The sequence below is a fragment of the Oncorhynchus mykiss genome, chromosome 3 (genome assembly GCF_057628025.1).
Source record: "Oncorhynchus mykiss isolate SJ-2025 chromosome 3, ASM5762802v1, whole genome shotgun sequence".
Taxonomy (NCBI): domain Eukaryota; kingdom Metazoa; phylum Chordata; class Actinopteri; order Salmoniformes; family Salmonidae; genus Oncorhynchus; species Oncorhynchus mykiss.
In genome coordinates this window covers 78,677,411-78,694,025 of record NC_143024.1, presented here as the reverse complement: position 1 = coordinate 78,694,025, position 16,615 = coordinate 78,677,411, and the positions used below count along the sequence as shown (strand labels likewise).

Below are 16,615 nucleotides of genomic sequence, written 5' to 3'. Positions count from 1 at the left end.
CGGCAGCCTGTCTTTACTGTTTGGTTTGTCGCTAGCTACAGCTTGTTTGCCCCATTGTTGTGTCAAGTCAATCCGATTCACACTGACCTTGTGCATAAAGTCCATCACAACTTTTTCCCACTGGTCTTCGCCTGCAAAATTCTGGGCAGCAATGCTATCGAGAGCAGTAGCAACACTTTTACAGATCTCCATGGCTAATGTTATGTCTTTAAAAAAAGCTGCGGTAACAAAGATTATCAACACATACTGAGCAGCTCATGTTATAGACAGAAACGTGCGACATGGCAGCCCAATCTGAAGTAATCTCTCGGCATGTCCAGCCCATCCATTATCTCAGCCAATCATGACAAGCGGGAAGGTTTCTGACTTCAACTAGGTTCGTAATTTAACAACTGTATTTACAGTTGGCATAGAAGTTTGTTATTAAGGCACATGAAAGTTCACAGGCTCCAGAAGGAATTTATGCCAAAAAACACATACAAAAATAAAATAACAAAATAAATAAAACTTTCATATGCTTCTCCTGTGAAGTAGTGATGTGTGACATGCACATAGCTTCTTGAAACGGGTCACATATTATAACATTTTGTGACGTTTCTGTTACTTTTGGACTTTTTTCATTGAGAAATACCGCACCAAACATCTTAGTTAGATGTAAAATTGCGCGACTAAGATCTCATCAACAAAAACATCTGAATTAAATACATTTCTTGAGTCATCTTTAATTCTGACTATTTTGAAGAAGTGTATACTGGTTACGGGCATCTCAAAATGGACAAACAGTACTATTGCAGCTTTTTCTCATTTTTCAAGAGAAGGGAGCACGCGAGAAAACTCATTTGATTCTCTAGCCGCAAGCCGAACTGAAGCATGCTTTACACTGCCTTAGATCTTATCTGAGTAAGGGTACCTCAGTCACAAACACATCTATGTCTTATTATACTTTTTGGGGACCAACAATTGATTCCCATTCATTTCCCTAACCCTTAAACCTAACCATAACTCTAACCATAACCCCAATTCTAACCCTAAAATAGTATTTTTACAATTGAGGACTAACTAAAATGTCCTCACTTCTCTGAATTGTAGTTGGTTTATTATTCTTGTGGTGACTTCTGGTACTAACAAGTATAGTAAAATGTGCACACACACACACCTAAACACATTTGTGTTTACTGTAAAATATCTAGGTCTACAATCACAACTATAAAACCATCAACAGCTGTTTTGGAAATCTGGTAAGCAATTATTTTATTTTCATTATTATTATTCATTTATTTTAAAACAACTATTTGACCAACGTCTGTTTTCTTTCTTTCTGTGAGCTCAATACATACATTGCACAGCTTCTCTAGAGATAAATCCTGAACTGTGCAACAGGCCAATATTCTAAATAGTTTAGAGCAGAAAACGTGACAATGAACTACAATGACCATAATCCATTGCGCTTTACTTGTCCGGGCTTTGTGTTTCTTTTACGCCTGCTACCTTAGGTTATTGTGGGGTAGACATGGAGAGAACAGACAGAAGAATTCGCGATTAAAAGGGAGAGAGAGCAGTTGCTTCACAAGGTCTCTTTCTATCTGGTATTCAGCAGTCATAAACGTATGCCTCATTTACTTTGAAGAACTACTAAAATAGTGATATTGTCAGACAGCATAGGCAGCAGCTCTATAGAGATGAGATGACTTGAAATTAAAAAGTCATTAAATAAACAAATGTAAAGAACAACTGAAATATTTTATTAAAGTAATGTTAATAAATTATGTTTACTAAGTTATAAGCAATAATGGGCAGTCACTACCATCATAGGACTTTTAATAATTGTTTTATTCTGCATTCAATCAACCCGTTCAATCAACCCACATAATGCAGAATAATCTAAACCAAAATCGAAAACCGTGATAATTTTTTAATAATCGAAACGAACTCAAAAAGCACTTATCGCTCAGCACAAAACTCTGGTGGTCAGCTCTAAGGTCAAAGAGTTAATGACCTCCATTATGAGGTGCTGCTATACAGAGTTCACCACTACAGAAACTAACAGACCACAGTACAGAGTTACTCCATCCAGAGAAAAAAAACAGATGCTGCAGACAAGCACCTGATTCATTTAAGCAGGACGTCCCTAAGGAGTTTAAAAATAACACAGCAGGCTATTTTCCAACTGGTCTTTAACGTGTCCGGGGAATGAATGCTAAATTGTGTGAAGAGAGCAGCACCAGTTTTTTTGCTGTGTAACAGCAGATCGCCGTGCTCTTGTAAAACTGATTGTTAAAACTGGCACTTAAACTATATGAGGCTATAAACATGCAGGAAAACTTACATCCGGAGGCTGCCTTTCTTGTTGCCGGCGATTTTAATTCCGTGTCATTAAGACATGTGATGCCCAACTTCCATCAGCATCAGTCTCCACAGGGGTGATAAAGTCCTAGACCACTGTCACTCTACCCAGCAGCAAGCATACAAGGCCCTCCCTCGTCCAACATTCGGCAAATCTGATCCTGACCATACAAGCAGAAGCTCAAAACAGGATGTACCCGTGACTCGCTCCATTGAGAAATGGTTATGCTACTGGACTGCTTTGCTAGCACTGAATGGAATATGTTCCGCCGATAACGTCGACAAGCTAACCACCTCCGTCACCAGCTTCATAAGGAAATGCATCCGCGACATTGTCCCAACAGGGAAGGTTCGCCGCTTTGCCAATAAAAAGACATGGATTAACACAGAGGTTTTCGCAAAGCTTATGGACAGGGCTAACACATACAGCGCATTCACAGACAACCCTGAGGCTACGGCTGAGGACAGGAACAATTACAAGAAGTCCCACTATGACCTCCACAGAGTCATCAAAGGAGCAAAAGGACAATATAGGAATAAGGTGGAATCATTTTACACAGGCTCTGACGCCAGCTGCAAGTAGCTGGGGCTACAGTCCATTACAAATTACAAAAGGAAGACCAAACCGTGATCTGCTCAACGATTCCCCTCTTCCAGACGAACTCAATGCATTTCATGCATGCTTCGACAGTAACTCCGTACAGTGCGTGAGTGCCCCCACCGACCCAGAGGACTGGGTGATTTCACTCTCCGAGGCTGATGTGAGTAAGGTCTTTAATCAGGTCAATACACGCAAGGCTGCAGGGCCGGACGGTATTGTAGGGAGTGTTATCAGAGCATGCACAGAATAGATGGCAGCCACATTCCTGGTCATTTTCAACCTCTCCTTGTTCCAGTCTGTAATCCCCATGTCTTAAAATGACTACCATCATTCCTGTTTACATGAACTCTACGGATTCATGACACAATGACTACCACCCTGTAGCTGGCTATGGCACACATCCACTCAATCATCTCAGACCCACTCCAATTTGCATACCGCCCCAACAGATCCATAGACGACACAATCTCAATTGCACTTCACACTACCCTCACCCACCTAGATAGGAATTACTCTGAGAGAATGGTGTTCATTGACTACAGCTCTGCGTTCAACACCATTGTCCACTCCAAGCGCACCACCGAGCTAGGGACCCTGGGACTGAACACCTCCCTCTGTAACTGGATCCTGGACTTCCTGATGGCCCGACCCCACGTGTTGAGAGTAGGCAATGTCACTTCTGCCATGCTGGCCCTCAACATGGGGGCTCAACAGGGGTGTGTGCTTAGTTCCCTCCTGTAGTCCCTGTTCTGCCACAACTGCGTGGCCACGCATAACTCCAACCCCATCCTCAAGTTTTCTGACAATACGATGGTGGTAGGCTTGATCATGGCGACGTTGAGAATACAGAGAGGAGGTCAGTGAGCTGGCAGTGTGGTGCCGGAACAACCACCTCTCCCTCAACTTCGGTAAGACCAAGGAGCTGATCGTGGACTACAGGGAACGGGGGATGGGGGGAGAGAGCACACCCACATCGATGGGACTGCAATGGACCGGGTCGAGAGCTAAAAGTTCCTCTGTGCCAAATCACTAAGGATTTAAAATGGTCCACTCATACGTGCACAGTTGTGAAGGCGACACGACAGTGCCTCTTCACCCCTAGGGAGATTGAAAAGGTTTGGCATGGGCCCTCAAATCCTCAAAACGTTCTACAGCTGCACCACTGAGAGCATCTTGACTGGCTGCATCACTATATGGCAACAGCACCGCCCTCAATCGCATGGTGCTACAGAGGGTGAAAAGGACAGCCTGTCACGTTCGTCATAATGATGAGACCAAGGTGCAGCGTGAGTAGAGTTCCACATCATTTCAATAAAACAAAACAACAAACAACCAAATGAAACATGAAGCTACTGATGTGCACTAAGGCAACTATACATAGACAAGATCCCATAACACAAAATGAGGAAAATGGCTACCTAAATATGATCCCCAATCAGAGACAACGATAAACAGCTGTCTCTGATTGGGAACCATATCAGGCCAACATAGACCCCTAGACATACAAAGACCCAAGACATTCAAAAACTAGAGTACCCACCCTAGTCACACCCTGACCTAACCAAAATATATAGAAAAACAGAGATATCTAAGGTCAGGGCGTGACACAGCCCATTACATAACTGGGGCCAAGCTCCCTGCCATCCAGTACCTCTAGATCAGGCAGTGTGAAAAGAAGGCCTGTACAATTGTTAAAGACTCCAGCCACCCAAGCCATAGACCGTTCTCTCTGCTTCCGCACATAAACGGTACCGATGCATCAAATCCGACACCAACAGGCTCTTGAACAGCTTCTATCCCCAAACCATAAGACTGCTAAATAGCTAACAAAATGGCTACATGGACTGAGTTGACCCTTGAATTTTGTTTTTGCACTGTCTCTATGCACACTCACAGTACTCTACAAACTTACACACACACACATACAATCATCATATACGCTGTTGCTACTCTGTTTATCATATATCCTGATGCCTAGTCAGGAAAGTATTCAGATGCATTCACTTTTTCCACATTTTGTTACGTTCCTGCCTTGTTCTAAAATGGATTCAATAAGTAAAACTCCCCAATCTACACACAATACCCCATAACAGGTTTAGACATTTTTGCAAATGTATTACAAATAAAAAACACAAAAACCTTGTGTACATAAGTATTCAGACCCTTTGCTATGAGACTCGAAATTGAGCTCAGGTGCATCCTGTTTCCATTGATCATCCTTGAGATGTTTCTACAACTTGATTGGAGTCCACCTGTGGTAAATTCAATTGATTGGACAAGATTTAGAAAGATACACATCTATCTATATCAGGTCCCACAGTTGACAGTGCATGTCAGAGCAAAAACTAAGCCGTGAGGTCCAAGGCCCAGACAGGATTGTGTCGAGGTGCAGATCTGGGGAAGGGTACCAAAACATTTCTTCAGCATTAAAGGTCCCCAAGAACACAGTGGCCTCCATTGTTCTTAAATTGAAGAAGTTTGGAACCACCAAGACTCTTCTTAGAGCTGGCTGCCCAGCCAAACTGAGCAATTAGGGGAGAAGGGCCTTGGTCAGGGTGGTGATGGTCACTCTGACAGAGCTCCAGAGTTCCTCTGTGGAGATGGGAGAACCTTGCAGAAGGACAACCATCTGTGCAGCACTCCAACAAACAGGCCTTTATGGTATAGTGGCCAGACAGAAGCCACTCCTCAGTAAAAGGCACATGACTGGCCCAGCCAGAGCCCGGACTTGAACCTGATCTAACATCTCTGGAGATACCTGAAAATAGCTGTGCAGCAACGCTCCCCATCCAACCTGATAGAGCTTGTGAGTATCTGCAGAGAAGAATGGGAGAAACTCCCCAAATACAGGTGTGCCAAGCTTGTAGCGTCATACCTAAGAAGACTCAAGGCTGTAATAGCTGCCAAAGATGTTTCAACAAAGTACTTACGTAAATGTGATATTTCTGTTTATTTTTTTTATAAATGAGCAAAAATGTCTAGAGGTCTGAATAGTTTCCAAAGGCACTGTATCTACCTCTATCACTCCTGTATCACTCCAGTATCTCAGCACATTGTAAATATCTTATTGTAACAGACCCTGTATATATATATAGCTTCTTACTTTCTTGTGTTCTTCTTATTTCTATTTCTGGTTTTGTTCTACCTTGTAATTTTTTGTGCTACATTGATATTGATTATTGCATTGTTGGGTTTGGAGCTTGCAAGAGATATTTCACTATACTTGTGCACATGACAATAACACTGTCCAGTCAGAGGAGTGTGTGACGGGGTGGAAGTTAACAGTAAGGTAGGGAGGGACATTCCGCTGCTAACTCTGCATTACATGATCCCATTAAGCCCTGAGGGCAGCTGGAACATGACCTCTGCTCTGGCTGCGAGCACAAGCATGCACACAACAAATGCCAACACACAAACCCTTGTCTGTGAATCCTTATCCTCAAAGGAAACAAACTATCCAAGCACTGACTGAGGCAGGTCATGGATCTGATTTCCACTTGTCCAAACTTCTATCGTCCCAGTCTATTGATCCTTGACCAATCACAAGGCTCTCCTCTCTCTCAGCCCGAAGCAGACGAATGACCTATCAATGACTTGTATCTCTGAATAGTGAGGAGTTGGGTATTACCATACAGGTAGAGCACAGTAACTGACTTCATTGGCCAGCCTTTTGTTTGTCGTTGTCTTCAGGGAAACAAGCCTCCAGATAGGGGAAACATATACATTCACTACTCTGCACAGTGCACACACACCACACACACACACACACACACACACACACACACACACACACACACACACACACACACACACACACAGGCATATTTTCAAAAAAACATTAAAGCAAAGTCAAAGACTTCAATATCAGAAATATCCTAAAAACATACAGACACACTCATCCCAGCCAGGCTTATGTAGACTGCAAACAGATGTATTGCCAGAGACATGGTGAGTGATTTCATTACAGGCAGTTAGGGCTGGGCGATATATCCTCTTTTAAGGTATACCAGTATGGATCCACCTACTGGTGGGAGTCATTCCATGTCATTTCAGCAAGCCATGCTTCAACCCAACTCTCCTTGAATAGTCCAACAAGTGGCAGCTCTCTGAGAGGACTATCCCTATGATGCAATTCTCATATAAAGACTGGTACAAGTCCAAAACGTTGATGGAGAAATGGGACAACAATGTTGGGACATCCCTAACAAAATAATACATTGCATGTCAGTCTTGTTTTTTTATGTCTCTGTATGCATTGTGAATAGTGATATTTACCATTAAACCTGACACAACCCAATAAAATAAAAAAACACTATACAGTGTGTGTTTGGGAGTTTTACCATTGAAGCCATGAGAACTGCTGTAGCCTAATAGGTTTGCTTGTTCACCAGGAATGGTTAAACAGCAACTAATCCAGACCTTTTTTAAGGGAATAAACCATACACAAAGGGGCCGTTTTCGTGGACACTGATTAAGCGCAAGAGAAGGACAAACTGAATTGCTGTCACGTTCGTCGTCAAGGAAATGACCGGACCAAGGTGCAGCTTGGTAAGGTTACATTCTTTTATTTTTTTAAATGTCGCCAACAAAATAATAAACAACAAAACGAATGTGAAGCTCTGTAAGGCTATACATGTCACGAACAAAGACAACCCACAAATGAGAAAAGGAAAAAGGGCTGCCTAAGTATGATTCCCAATCAGAGACAATGATAGACAGCTGTCCCTGATTGAGAATCATACCCGGACAAAAACAAAGAACCAGAAAGCATAGACCTTCCCACCCGAGTCACACCCTGACCAAACAAACATAGAGAATAAAAGGATCTCTACGGTCAGGGTGTGACAGTAACCCCCCCCAAAGGTGCGGACTCCAGCCGCAAACCTGACACTATAGGGGAGGGTCCGGGTGGGCATCTATCTTGGTGGCGGCTCCCTGCTTCACCTCTGGCTCCCCCAACTTTGGTGGCGCCTCTGGTGCGGGGACCCTCGTCTCCGACCCCGGACTGGGGACCCTCGCCGCAGGCCCCGGACTGGGGAGACCTACTGGAGGCCTGGTTCTTGGAGCAGGCACAGGACTCACCAGGCTGGGGAGACATACTGGAGGCCTGGTTCTAGGAGCAGGCACAGGACTTACCAGGCTGGGGAAACATACTGGAGGCCTGGTCCGTGGAGCAGGCACAGGACTCACCAGGCTGGGGGTGACATACTGGAGGCCTGGTCCGTGGAGCAGGCACAGGGCTCACCAGGCTAGGGGAGACATACTGGAGGCCTGGTCCGTGGAGCTGGCACAGGTCGAAAAGGGCTGTGGGGGAGCACTGGAGATCTGGTGCTTAAAGCTGGCACCACTCGTCCTGGCTGAATGCCCACTTTGGCCCGACACGTGCGGAGCGCAGGCACAGGACGCACTGGGCTGTGATAGCACACCGGAGACACAGTGTGCAGAGCCGGCGCAGGATACCCTGGGCCGAAGAGGCGCACCGGAAACCAGGAGTGCTGTGCTGGCACAATCCGTCCTCGCTGGATTCCCACAACACATGCGGAGAGCTGGCTCAGAGCGCACCGGGCTGTGAACACGCACTGGAGACACCGTGCACTTCACCGCATAACACGGTGCCTGACCAGTACCACACTCCCTACCGTGAGCACGGGAAGTTATCTCCGCCAACCTCCCATGTGCCCCCCCCAAACATTTTTTGGAGTGGCTTCCCGGTCTTCCTTGCCAGCCGTGACCCTGTGTAACGCTGGTCCCCTTTTCTCTCTGCTTCCGCCTTCATCGCTGCCTCTGCCTGCTTCCACGGCAGGCTCTCATGTCCTGACATCACCTCCTACCAGGTCCATGATGTCCTCCACTCTGTCTGCCCCTCCTGGCCACGCTGCTTGAGAATAAAATGATCTCTACGGTCAGGGCGTGACAATTGCTTTCATGGAGGACTTGCTTGAATTGTGAGGATGACCACACAATTTATTTTCACCATGAGCCAAATCTACTAGTTGTTTTCTACCCAAAGTTGTGATCTGTTTAAAACAAATCAGAATGGAGAAAGCCCACTAAAACCAAATTGGTTGCCATCCTCATTACATTTACATATTTAGAAAACGCTCTTATTCAGAGCAACTTACAGGAGAACTTAGGACACATCAACAAATTTCTCACCTAGTCAGCTCAGGGGTTCAAACCAGCGACCTTTCAGTTATTGGTCCAACGTTCTTATCCGCTACGCTACCTGCTGCCCTCCCATAAAAAACATTTAAAACTTGTATTATTCAGAAACATCAAAATATTGTGATATGGCAGGCACAGCTCCTGGCATAGGTCTGTTACGTTTATGGGGAGTCAATTAACCTCTTTGGGCTAGGGGGCAGTATTTTGACGTCTGGATGACAAGCGTGCCCAAAGTAAACTGCCTGTTACTCAGGATATGCATATAATTGGTGGGGAGAACAAGTATTTGATAACTTGCAAAATCAGCAGTGTTTCCTACTTACAAAGCATGTAGAGAGAGGTCTGTCATTTGTATCATAGGTAGATTTTGTTTAGATCATAGGTAGATTTTTAAGTAATTTATTTATTATATTACTATTTAGTATTTGATACATCAGAAAAGCAGAACTTAATATTTGGTACAGAAACCTTTGTTTGCAATTACCGAGATCATACGTTTCCTGTAGTTCTTGACCAGGTTTGCACACACTGCAGCAGGGATTTTGGCCCACTCCTCCATACAGACCTTCTCCAGATCCTTCAGGTTTCGGAGCTGTCGCTGGGCAATGCGGACTTTCAGCTCCCTCCAAAAATTGTCTATTGGGTTCAGGTCTGGAGATTGGCTAGGCCACTCCAGGACCTTGAGATGCTTCTTACGGAGCCACTCCTTAGTTGCCCTGGCTGTGTGTTTCGGGTCGTTGTCATGCTGGAAGACCCAGCCACGACCCATCTTTAATGCTCTTACTGAGAGAAGGAGGTTGTTGGCCAAGATCTCGCGAGACATGGCCCCATCCATCCTCCCCTCAATACGGTGCAGTCGCCCTTTGTAGTAAAGCATCCCCAAAGAATGATGTTTCCACCTCCATGCTTCATGGTTGTTCTTGGGGTTGTACTCATCCTTCTTCTTCCTCCAAACACGGCGAGTGGCGTTTAGACCAAAAAGCTCTATTTTTGTCTCATCAGACCACATGACCTTCTCCCATTCCTCCTCTGGATCATCCAGATGGTCATTGGCAAACTTCAGACGGGCCTGGACATGCGCTGGCTTGAGCAGGGGGACCTTGCGTGCGCTGCAGGATTTTAATCCATGACGACGTAGTATGTTACTAATGGTTTTCTTTGAGACTGTGGTCCCAGCTCTCTTCAGGTCATTGACCAGGTCCTGCTGTGTAGTTCTGGGCTGATCCCTCACCTTCCTCGTGATCATTGTTCCTAGGCCGTCATTGAAAATAAGAATTTGTTCTTAACTGACTTGCCTAGTTAAATAAAGGTAAAATTGAAAAAAAAATTGATGCCCCACGAGGTGAGATCTTGCATGGAGCCCCAGACCGAGGGTGATTGACCGTCATCTTGAACTTCTTCCATTTTCGAATAATTGCACCAACAGTTGTTGCCTTCTCACCAAGCTGCTTGCCTATTGTCCTGTGGCCCATCCCAGCCTTGTGCAGGTCTACAATTGTATCCCTGATCTCCTTACACAGCCCTCTGGTCTTGGCCATTGTGGAGAGGTTGGAGTCTGTTTGATTGAGTGTGTGGACAGGTGTCTTTTATACAGGTAACGAGTTCAAACAGGTGCAGTTAATACAGGTAATGAGTGGAGAACAGGAGGGCTTCTTAAAGAAAAACAAACAGGTCTGTGAGAGCCGGAATTCTTACTGGTTGGTAGGTGAATAAATACCTGTCATGCAATAAAATGCTAATTAATTACTTCAAAATCATACAACGTGATTTTCTAGATGTTTGTTTTAGATTCTGTCTCTCACAGTTGAAGTGTACCCATGATAACAAAAATTACAGGCCTCTACATGCTTTGTAAGTAGGAAAACCTGCAAAATCGGCAGTGTATCAAATACTTGTTCTCCCCACTGTATGTGAGAGTGAATTCTCGGCCCTTACATGCATGAAAACTAAATACAGGCACAGACTGTGTGTGGAAAATGATTTAAGACTGAGATTCTACAACCTAACCTTGCACAGTTATGTGCCTCCTTTCAAGCACACCCTTCTCATTAACCTGTGGTGAGTTATTCACAATTGTTGATGAACAAATAAGGTTTAAATGTAAGATGGCTAAATAAAGAGAACAATTATTGATTGTTATTATTTGTGCCCTGGTCCTATAAGAGATCTTTGTGACAAAAACTCACTCATTCTTGTGTTTAATAAATGTATCATATAGTGTGTGTTGTGGAGGCTTACAATGACAGCAGAAAACAACATTTGAGAGTGTGCTGACCCTGGTGCTGGAGGGGGTACGCAGCTGAAGGTTGAATGTTTGAAGGGGTATGGGACTATAAAAGTTTGGGAACCACTGCTCTAACCCATTCAATGTCCTCCAAATCGCAGGGGTCTGTTTTCACCACACACACATCCGTCCCGTCCCCCCGGCAGCATTAACATACCTCCCATCTAGGAACAGAGCAGCCATCTGGTGTTTGTTTGGGGCAGACCACTCTGTCTGTATGTGTATGTGTGTGTGTGTGTGTGTGTGTGTGTGTGTGTGTGTGTGTGTGTGTGTGTGTGTGTGTGTGTGTGTGTGTGTGTGTGTGTGTGTGTGTGTGTGTACAGTACTAGTCAGAAGTTTGGGCACATCTACTCATTCAAGGGTTTTTCTTTATTATTTTCTACATTGTTGAATAATAGTGAAGACATTACAACTACAAAATAACACAGATGGAATCATGTAGTAAAAAAGTGTTAAACAAATAAAAATATATTTTACATTCTTCAAAGTAGCCACCCTTTGCCTTGATGTTAGCTTTACACACTCTTGGCATTCTCTCAACCAGCTTCACCTGGAATGCTTTTCCAACAGTCTTGAAGGAGTTCCCACATATGCTGAGCACTTGTTGGCTGCTTTACCTTCACTCTGCGGTCCCACTCATCCCAAACCATCTTAATTGGGTTGAGGTCAGGTGATTGTGGAGGCCAGGTCATCTGATGCAGCACTCCATCACTCTCCTTTGTCAAATAGCCCTTACACAGCCTGGATGTGTATTGGGTCATTGTCCTGTTAAAAAACAAATGATAGTCCCACTAAGCACAAACTAGATGGGCTGGAGTATCGCTGCAGAATACTGTGGTAGCCATGCTGGTTAAGTGTGCCTTGAATTCTAAATAAATAACAGACAGTGTCACCAGTAAAGCACCTCCTCCATTCTTCACGGTGGGAACTGCGTCTCACAAAGACACGGCGGTTGGAACGAAAAAATCATAATTTGGACTCGTCAAACCAAAGGACAGATTTCCACCGGTCTAATGTCCATTGCTCGTGTTTCTTGGTCAAAGCAAGTCTCTTCTTATTATTGGTGTCTTTTAGTAGTGGTTTCTTTGCAGCAATTCGACCATGAAGGCCTGATTCACGCAGTCTTCTCTGAACAGTTGATGTTGAGATGTGTCTGTTACTTGAACTCTGCAAAGCATTTTTTGGGGCTGCAATTGGAGGTGCAGTTAACTCTAACAAACTTATACTCTGCAGCAGAGGTAACTCTGGGTCTTGTTTTCCTGTGGCGGTCCTCATGAGAGCCAGTTTCATCAAAGTGCTTGATGGTTTTTGCGACTGCACTTGAAGAAACTTTCAAAGTTCTTGAAATTATCCGGATGGATTGACCTTCATGTCTTAAAGTAATGATGGACTGTTGTTCTCTCTGCTTATTTGAGCTGTTTTTGCCAAAATATGGACTTGGTCTTTTACCAAATTTAGCTATCTTCTATATACCACCCCTACCTTGTCACAACACAACTGATTGGCTCTAACACATTAAGAAGAATAAAGAATAAAGAATAAATTCCACAAATTAACTTTTAACAAGGCACACCTGGTAATTGAAATGCATTCCAGGTGACTACCTCATGAAGCTGGTTGAGAGAATGCCAAGAGTGTGCAAAGCTGTCAGAAATGCAAATGGTGGCTACTTTGAAGAATCTCAAATATATTTGCATTTGTTTAACACTTTTTTGATTCCATATGTGTTACTTCATAGTTTATGTCTTCACTATTATTCTACAATGTAGAAAAAATGAAAAATAAAGAAAAAACCTGGAATGAGCAGGTGTGTCCAAACTTTTGACTGGTACTGTATATGTGTGTGTGTAGGCTATGCTACAGTATGTGTCTGAAAGAGTATGTCATTTGTTTGACAGAGAGATAATAGCAGTGGCCCAGGGTGTTATGCAAAGTGAAAAATGGAAGGTGGTTACACATAGTAATAAGGGGATGTGGTCTCTGTTATCCAACTCATCCACAAACACAGCTGTTCAAATGCATCTGTTATTAGTGACAAATACAATGCCCTCTCCCATGGACTCCTAATGAGGTGGTACTAGCACACTCACTCCTACAAACACAAACACACACACACACACACACACACACACACACACACACACACACACACACACACACACACACACACACACACACACACACACACACAGTGTTGGGATCTGTCGTGCAGGTGTGCTATGACTCAGGAGTGGTAGTCTGAAAACTCGCTCTGTTTTTTAATAAACGGACGCTGAGAAAGATTGCAATGTGTCCAATGTAAGAAATGGAGCACAGGAGTGACTTACCAAGCAGCGCACATGCAATAAGGAGCGTGTGGATGCCCATTGTCTCCCGTTTCTCGCTCTCCGCAGAAACCGTTCCTATAATCCGTTTGGAGGCGCAAAACTTCGGTCTATTGAAGGGGAAATGAGGGGTCTGCGGCCGACTCGGTATCCGGCGTCGGGCAGCTCTGGTACACCCCGAGGATCGAAGCTTCTGGGCTGGCTTGAGAGTAAGATCCCCTCCACCTACTGCCTATGGGATGCCCTCACCTATCTCCCGTATCCTGCTCTGAGATGCGGGGCTCGGTATACTCGGGTGTCGCTTGTCTCTACTATCGCCTTCAGCGATTTCTCATATTGTCAATGAAATGCGCCCATAAAAGACGCCTAGGCGACCCAGCCCATTCTCCCTTGCGGAGGCGCTTCGCTGTAGGATGACAAACCACCTCAGCAGGGAGTCCTGAGTCCAGCGTTGTGTGTGTATGTCTTGCGTTCTTGGTGCGCAATTTAGAATTTAGCCAACATCATGATGTTCGGATCAATACGAAAAATCTGTATGCAAAGTCCTTTGGTGAGAAAGTAAATAAATACTTCCTCCGGCGGCAATAGCTCTACCCAAACGTATGCAGGTCGTGCACACTCCACGGCTGCTCCAGTAAAATCAATCTCCTTTCACTGCTCTGCTAGGAGAAAAAGTCGATGGGCGGGCGCTGTCGCCGCAGAGCACGCAGTGCAATATTACATAGGAAGGACCTCCGCACGAATTCGTCAATAGGTCGAGTCCATCGCAAGTTAACCACACTACTTATTGTATTAGCTACGTGTTTATAATAGTCACATAAATGTCTATTCCCGTTGATCAGAGAGTTGAGTGTTGTGCATCGCCTACACAATGTGCTGTTCGGGCACAAATACAGTATATTGATACATCCACACCGGCGAAAATAGCCTCAAACGTCACACGTGTTTCTGATCAATACCTTAGAATAACGGTACTCAGTTGCTGCTCATCAACGGCTCCGAGTCAAGTCTCTTTGCAAGTTCAGTCAAAGTCAATGAAAGTCTTTTGGAATATTCCCACGGTTTATTCCATGTAGTTCATTCTCTAGTTGGAAGAATAGACTTTGAGAGAAGCAGTTTTGTATTCCTTGCAAACGAACCAGCGTGCCACACAATCCCACACCGGGTACCTTCTACAATTCACCCAATAAGGACTGACACCGACTTGAAGACCCACTCAATTGGTCAAAAGGCATGGCTTAATCGATTCTTTTTTTCCCAATCACTCCCTAAATGAAAATGTCTAAATGTTTTCATTTGCAGTTCAATTGGATTGAGCATAAACGTGTTATGGGCATGGGATATTACATGCCCCCTTTTATTGAGTAATATGATACAATTAATAATAGTCTTGACATTTAACTGATAGCATGTGTTTTTACTTTTACATTTCTCTCTCCATCTATCTCCAAAACATACAGAGCCATGGATGAATCCCATGAACTGAGAATGAACACAAAGCCTTATGATTTCTATAAGTAGTTTATAACATGTACATGTTTGGTGGTTACTAGTGAGCCTGCACTAGTTACCACAGCAAAGTCACAAACCCCAAATATTTCCCCAAATATCTTTTAAAAATGTGATATTAAACCTAACCTTAACCATAACCTTAACCACACTGCTAACCTTATGCATAACCCTAACCTTAAATGAAGACTGAAAAGTTATTTTATGTTTTAATTAATTTTTACGATAGCCAAATTTGACTTTGCGGCTATGGTAACTAGTGGAAACCTATAGGTCTCAGCACTTCAGTTAGAGAAACTTGAAATCGAGGGGGCTGCCAAAATATTTGGGTTTGGCATGGTTTGGCGGGGTTTGGCGGGGTATACCTGGCCGCTGGGTATACCTGAGCGCTGTTTGGCTGTTTTGACACTGTGAATAAACCACAATGAAAATACAGCTGAATATCTTTATTCAAAACACTTCAACATATCTGCCTAGGCCTAGGATTTTGTCTTAAAAATAAGTTGTGGAGTAAATGTGAAAGAGAGACAGCTTTGAGAGGTAATATCTGTGTTTTTGCAGGGGAAAACAAAGGCTTTAGTGGTTGTCTGCAGAGCCATAGTAATCCAGTCACGGATTAGATAGTGATATGATGGAATGTGGGACATTCCTGCCATTGGGCACCTTATAATGCACCTTATAATGTCATCCTCTTTACATTCTTTTCCCAAAACAAGTAACGGTATCCTCATCTACATGTAGACTTAGGTGCGTAAAAAGCATCTATAACCCATGAGTTACACACCCTGTCTCATAAATAATGGTCTCTATAATAATCATTTGTCTGGTTGTTATCCACTGCGTCTTGTCTGTATGCATCTATCTAGCCTCAAAACTACACAGACTTGCAATTTAGAGACAGAGTATGTCTTCTGACATGTCATCAGAGTTTGTGACCTGTGTCGTTAAAGGTGAGACCGTTGACAGGTATAGGTGTCTTGATATCAGGTACTCTGATCAGAGAAATAGCAGTCTCCTTGGAAACAGAGGAGTGTTAAATTCCCTGCTGGTCTCATCCCATAATAAGCCATCCAGCCTTGCTATGACTCAGAACCACAGGAGGCTGCTGTGGGGAGGACAGCTCATAATAATGGCTGGATAGGAGCAATTGGAATGGCATCAAACACATGGAAACCATGTGTTGGATGTATTTGATATCATTCCACTGATTCCGCTCCAGCCACTACCGTGAGCCCGTCCTCCCCAATTAAGCTAAGGTGCCACCAACCACCTGTGCCCAGAACAGACTGTATTCCTTTGGATTTGTTCAATACTAATCATTACAGTAATAGTATGAAAACAGTCATTAGTAATCCCCTTCTATAGACTACATAGTTTTGGTGTTTTGAT

The 16,615-nt window shown here is 43.9% G+C and overlaps 1 protein-coding gene across 1 annotated transcript in view; it reads right to left on the bottom strand.

Moving 5' to 3' along the window:
• LOC110520435 (immunoglobulin superfamily member 3) overlaps positions 1-14,877 on the bottom strand; it is a 155,248-nt gene extending 140,371 nt beyond the window's left edge. Inside the window, exon 1 of the mRNA XM_021597754.3 lies at positions 13,721-14,877. Within this exon, the coding sequence (XP_021453429.2) occupies positions 13,721-13,760 (40 nt within the window). The 5' untranslated portion in view covers positions 13,761-14,877. The remainder of the gene's footprint in view (positions 1-13,720) is intronic.
• Positions 14,878-16,615: the final 1,738 nt, after the last annotated feature.